This window comes from Cystoisospora suis (genome assembly GCF_002600585.1).
Source record: "Cystoisospora suis strain Wien I chromosome Unknown contig_7267, whole genome shotgun sequence".
Classification (NCBI taxonomy): domain Eukaryota; phylum Apicomplexa; class Conoidasida; order Eucoccidiorida; family Sarcocystidae; genus Cystoisospora; species Cystoisospora suis.
Genome location: NW_027160053.1, coordinates 508 through 4656, shown reverse-complemented (window position 1 = coordinate 4656; position 4149 = coordinate 508). Strand labels below are relative to the sequence as shown.

The 4149-nt window shown below is 41.5% G+C and overlaps 1 protein-coding gene across 1 annotated transcript; it reads right to left on the bottom strand.

Moving 5' to 3' along the window:
- Positions 1 to 3: 3 nt before the first annotated feature.
- Positions 4 to 3665, bottom strand: CSUI_010371 (uncharacterized protein; the record flags this gene model as incomplete). Its single annotated transcript, XM_068070475.1, has 2 exons — positions 4 to 1017; positions 2373 to 3665. Coding segments are annotated over 2 exons (2307 nt in total), but the record flags the coding sequence as incomplete, so codon positions are not given.
- Positions 3666 to 4149: the final 484 nt, after the last annotated feature.

The following is a 4149-nucleotide window of genomic DNA, read 5'->3' as shown; positions in this document are numbered from 1 at the left end:
AGAAGAAGAGAAAGGAGAAGAAGGTTGATAGATACCCGGTGTTGAATGGCATTCTCTAGACCTGTCTGTAGAAGAAGAAGAAGAGAGCAACAAGGTCTTCCCTGTCTTCGGGCTCTTACTCGAAGCAGAAGGATCTGGAGAAAATGAAGAAGAGGCAACTCTATCCTCTTCCTTTTCATCTTCTTTTCTTTCTGGAGACTTAAGAGGGAGAGAAGAACAAGAAGGAGATGCTAAGCGAGATTGGAGAGAAGGATCGGTAGTAGTAGTCGTAGTAGTCGTAGTGAGGGAAGATACCTCATCGTCATAAAAGCCCTCTGCTGCAGGTGTCTCCCTCGTATCTTCACGAATCTGAAGCTCTTCAGTATCACTTGATAGATGTGTCTTTCCTCTTGAAGGAGAAGAAGGCAGACAAGAAGAAGAAGGAAGAGAAGAGCAAGTTGCCGGCGAGGAAGAGAACAAGAAAGGAGAAGAAGAAATGGATCGACAACTTTCGTGTCGTGGATCTTTCACAGCATCATAATCTTTCTCACTTCTTCTATCAGTGGATGAAGAAGCTTGTTCTTTCTCTTTCTCACTCTTCATTGCAAGTCCACAACCCTCTTTCTCCTGAGACGGAACGGAACTTTTGAATGGAGAGATCTTTTTCTTCAGTTTCAGAGAGACAATATCTCCTTCACGGACGGCTATCTCTTCATCCAAAAGAATCAGAGCCGGCGCAGTCAACGTCGGCGTGAGATAGACAGGAGAAGCATCGAAAGAAGAAGATGAAGACGAGACGCCCTGTCTCCTAGTTAAAGAAGAAGAAGAAGCTTGCGCATGAAGAGAGGGGGCTATGCTCGTCGTCGTGGAAAGGGGGGTGCTAGGCGGATGCGAAGGAAGATGAGGAGACGAACTAGGCGATTGACGATGACGAGAAGTCGAGGGTGCTGAAGAGAAGAATCCTTCTCCTCCCTGGCTAGAGTTCAAATGACTACTATTACTATTACTACTGTGGTAGAGAGAGCCTAAATACAATCCCTATACAGAGAAGTATCACACGCACATACAAGAGATACACAAAGGAGCCAGGCATACAAGAAACAAAGGAAGAAGAAGAAGACAAAGGAGATATACAGACATACAGAGATAAATCTATATAGGGAGATAGGCACGTACCAGAACTACAAATGGAGACGTCCATAAACATATATATATATCAATATATATATATATATGTTTATGGACGTCTCCATTTGTAGTTCTGGTACGTGTTTCTAATATGAATAGTATACTGTGGGTATATATATATATATATGTATATACATATATTTGTATGAAGGGCGATTTGGAGTAGAAGGAGTCATCTAGAGTAACTACAAGAGTATCAGAAACCTTCTCGGCCTTCTCATGGATATTCAGCCACCGCATCCGTAAAGCTTTATACATCTGTATAATTCTCTGTATGTGTATGGAAAGATGTATGTATATCGCCTTATGTACAGATGTATGTGTAATTCCTTAAGTAGATGCCTACTGATCCTAGAGCTGAGCCACGTCATCAACTACAAGAATGATAAGCCTAAGCGTCCCTCCTCGGAATTTCTTTTTCTCTTTTCTTTCTTTCTTTTCTCGTCTCCTCCTCCTCCTTCTCCTCTTGTCTCTACTCCAAGTGTTATATTCTTCTTCTTATTACCATCAGTCTGGCACTCCTACCACTCCTCCTCCTACTACTCGTATTGCTGTAGGTGGTATTCTTATTCTTCTTATGATGATGATGATGAATGTTGTTGGTCTGTTTCTTCTCATTAGAATTATTCCTATCGCACCCCCTGCCCTGATGGCTGCGGCGTTGAATGAGAGGAGGAGCAGCAGCAGCTGTAGTTGCAGTAGTAGTCGTAGTAGTGAGAGTATTAAGAAGAATAATAGGAATAGGAATAGTAGTAGTCGTACTGTCAGTAGCATTACTAATAGTCGGTAGTAGTAGTAGTCGTGATGTGGAGAGAGGGAGAGGAAAAGAGTCGATGCGACAGAAATTCTCAACTACAGAGGGGGAAGAAACAGAGACAGAGACAGATGAAAGATAGACAAATGAAAGATGAATAGATACATACATCAAAAATAGGTGGAGATAGAGACAGATAGACTAAAGGTAGATAGCTAGATAGATAGACGAACCACATGATATTTAGACTGAAGATAGGTAGACAGATAGAGTAAAGATAGAGATAGGTAGATAGATATGCGTAGAGAGATTCAAGATCGACAGATAGATAGATTAAAGATAGATAGATTAGAGATGGATGGATAGACAGATAGACCATGAAGATAGATGAGAATGAGTGGAGTGTCATTTCTTGTGTCTTTTTCTTTTTCTTTTTGTACTTCTTTCTTACCTTATCGAGTTCGATTTGTGTGGTAATGAGAAATCCCGCAAGTGAGTTGGTATCTTCTACATGAAACACGCGAATCTCTTCTTCTTCTTCTGGTGTTTCATCTAGGGAAGAGATCTCTTCTTTCTTTCCCATGGTAGAATGGAGTTTTGCTTCCTTTTTCGCTTTGTCAGTTCCATCCCTGTCACCGTCATCACTGCAACGCATACACACCCCTTTCTTCACCTCTCCGTTGATCTCTTCTTTATCTTCTTTATCTTCTTTCTTTTGTTTCTCTTCTTTTTCATTCTCGCGCATCTCATGTGATCTCTCTTTGTCTTTCGCCAGCTCTACATTCTCTTCCTTCTTCTTCTTGTTGACCTGAAAAGAGAAGAGTTCTTTCCTCTTCTTCTTCTCCTCTTCCTCCTCTGTTTTCTTCGTCTTGCTATGACCGAGCTTTCTCCGTCTTCTCGTAGAGATTTCTTCACATATAGCCCAGGTATTGGAGAGAGACAAAACTTCAGCTGTAAAGAAGGGGGAAAAGAGAATTCTTCGTGATTCGGAGCAGTATAGATTACTCCTCTTTCGTTCTCCATTCCTCTCTCTATTTCCTAGTAGGTCGTCTTCAGGAGGAAGAAAAGCACATCCACCCCCGAAGATCCGGTTCTCATCTCCATCCTCGCCTTGAGGTGTACATACACCTTCTCTGTCTCTTCTTCCTCTTCTTGTTCTTTCTTTTTCATTTCCTTTCTTCTGTCTTGTGTGGAATGCTTTCTTATTCTTTCCTGGTGTCGTTCTCTTCTTCTCTTCTTTCCTCTCTCCTCGCGAAAATTCCCCTATTTTTCTCCTGTCCTCTTCTTCTTTCTTCTTATTCTTGCCCACCCTCATCTTTCTTTTCTTTTCATGTCCCTCTTCCTTCTCTTCTGTCTTCTCTTCTTCGTTTCTCCGTTTAGCTGGTCTTTGATCTTGCTCTGCAGAAAGAGAAGATACCGAAGAAGAAGGGACTCCTTTCTCTTTCAGAGAGCTTGCTCTCGTCTTGACTGTCTTTGTATCAGACGAGGAACTTTCTCTTTCTGCATGCGAGAGAGATGTCTTCTTCTCGAGAGGTGCTTTAGAGGAAAGAAAAGAATTGAACAAGGCTTTAGAGCAGTGCAAAGGAAGAGAAGATGGAGATGAAGAAGGAAGACTCGACAAAGTAGGACAGGAGGAAGAAGCATGCGAAGAAGAAGAAGAGGAAAAGAAAAGATGCGAAGGCGGAAAAGACGCTAAAGTGATGAGAGTCTTGACAGACCGTGGAATTATGCATGTACACTTCCGGCTGAGCGACCCAATTCAAACAAATCCACCACACACACAGAGAAAGAAAGAAATAGATCAAACTCAAACATCTTCTGTCTCATCCATCACTTACAGAAACATACATACAGAAGAGATATAGCTGTCTACATTCCTTTGTCTCCCCTCTCTCTCTATATATATGGAAATATAGATATCTACATAGAAGGACTCAGAAAGCGCGTCACTTATGCACGTGCGTATACATATACATACATATGTATGTATATGTATACGCACGTGCATATGTAGATTCTTCGCACAGGCTCGTACATACATGTATATATATATCTATATATATAAGTACATAGATAGATGTCGACACATATATATATATATATATAGCTATATAGTCTGTTACAAGTGTTTTGAGGAATGCCTATGATGCATCACCGCATGGAAGAAACGAAGTCTAGAGAACGCACGCACAGATCGACGATCCTGGGAGGATCGTCAGGTCACCAAA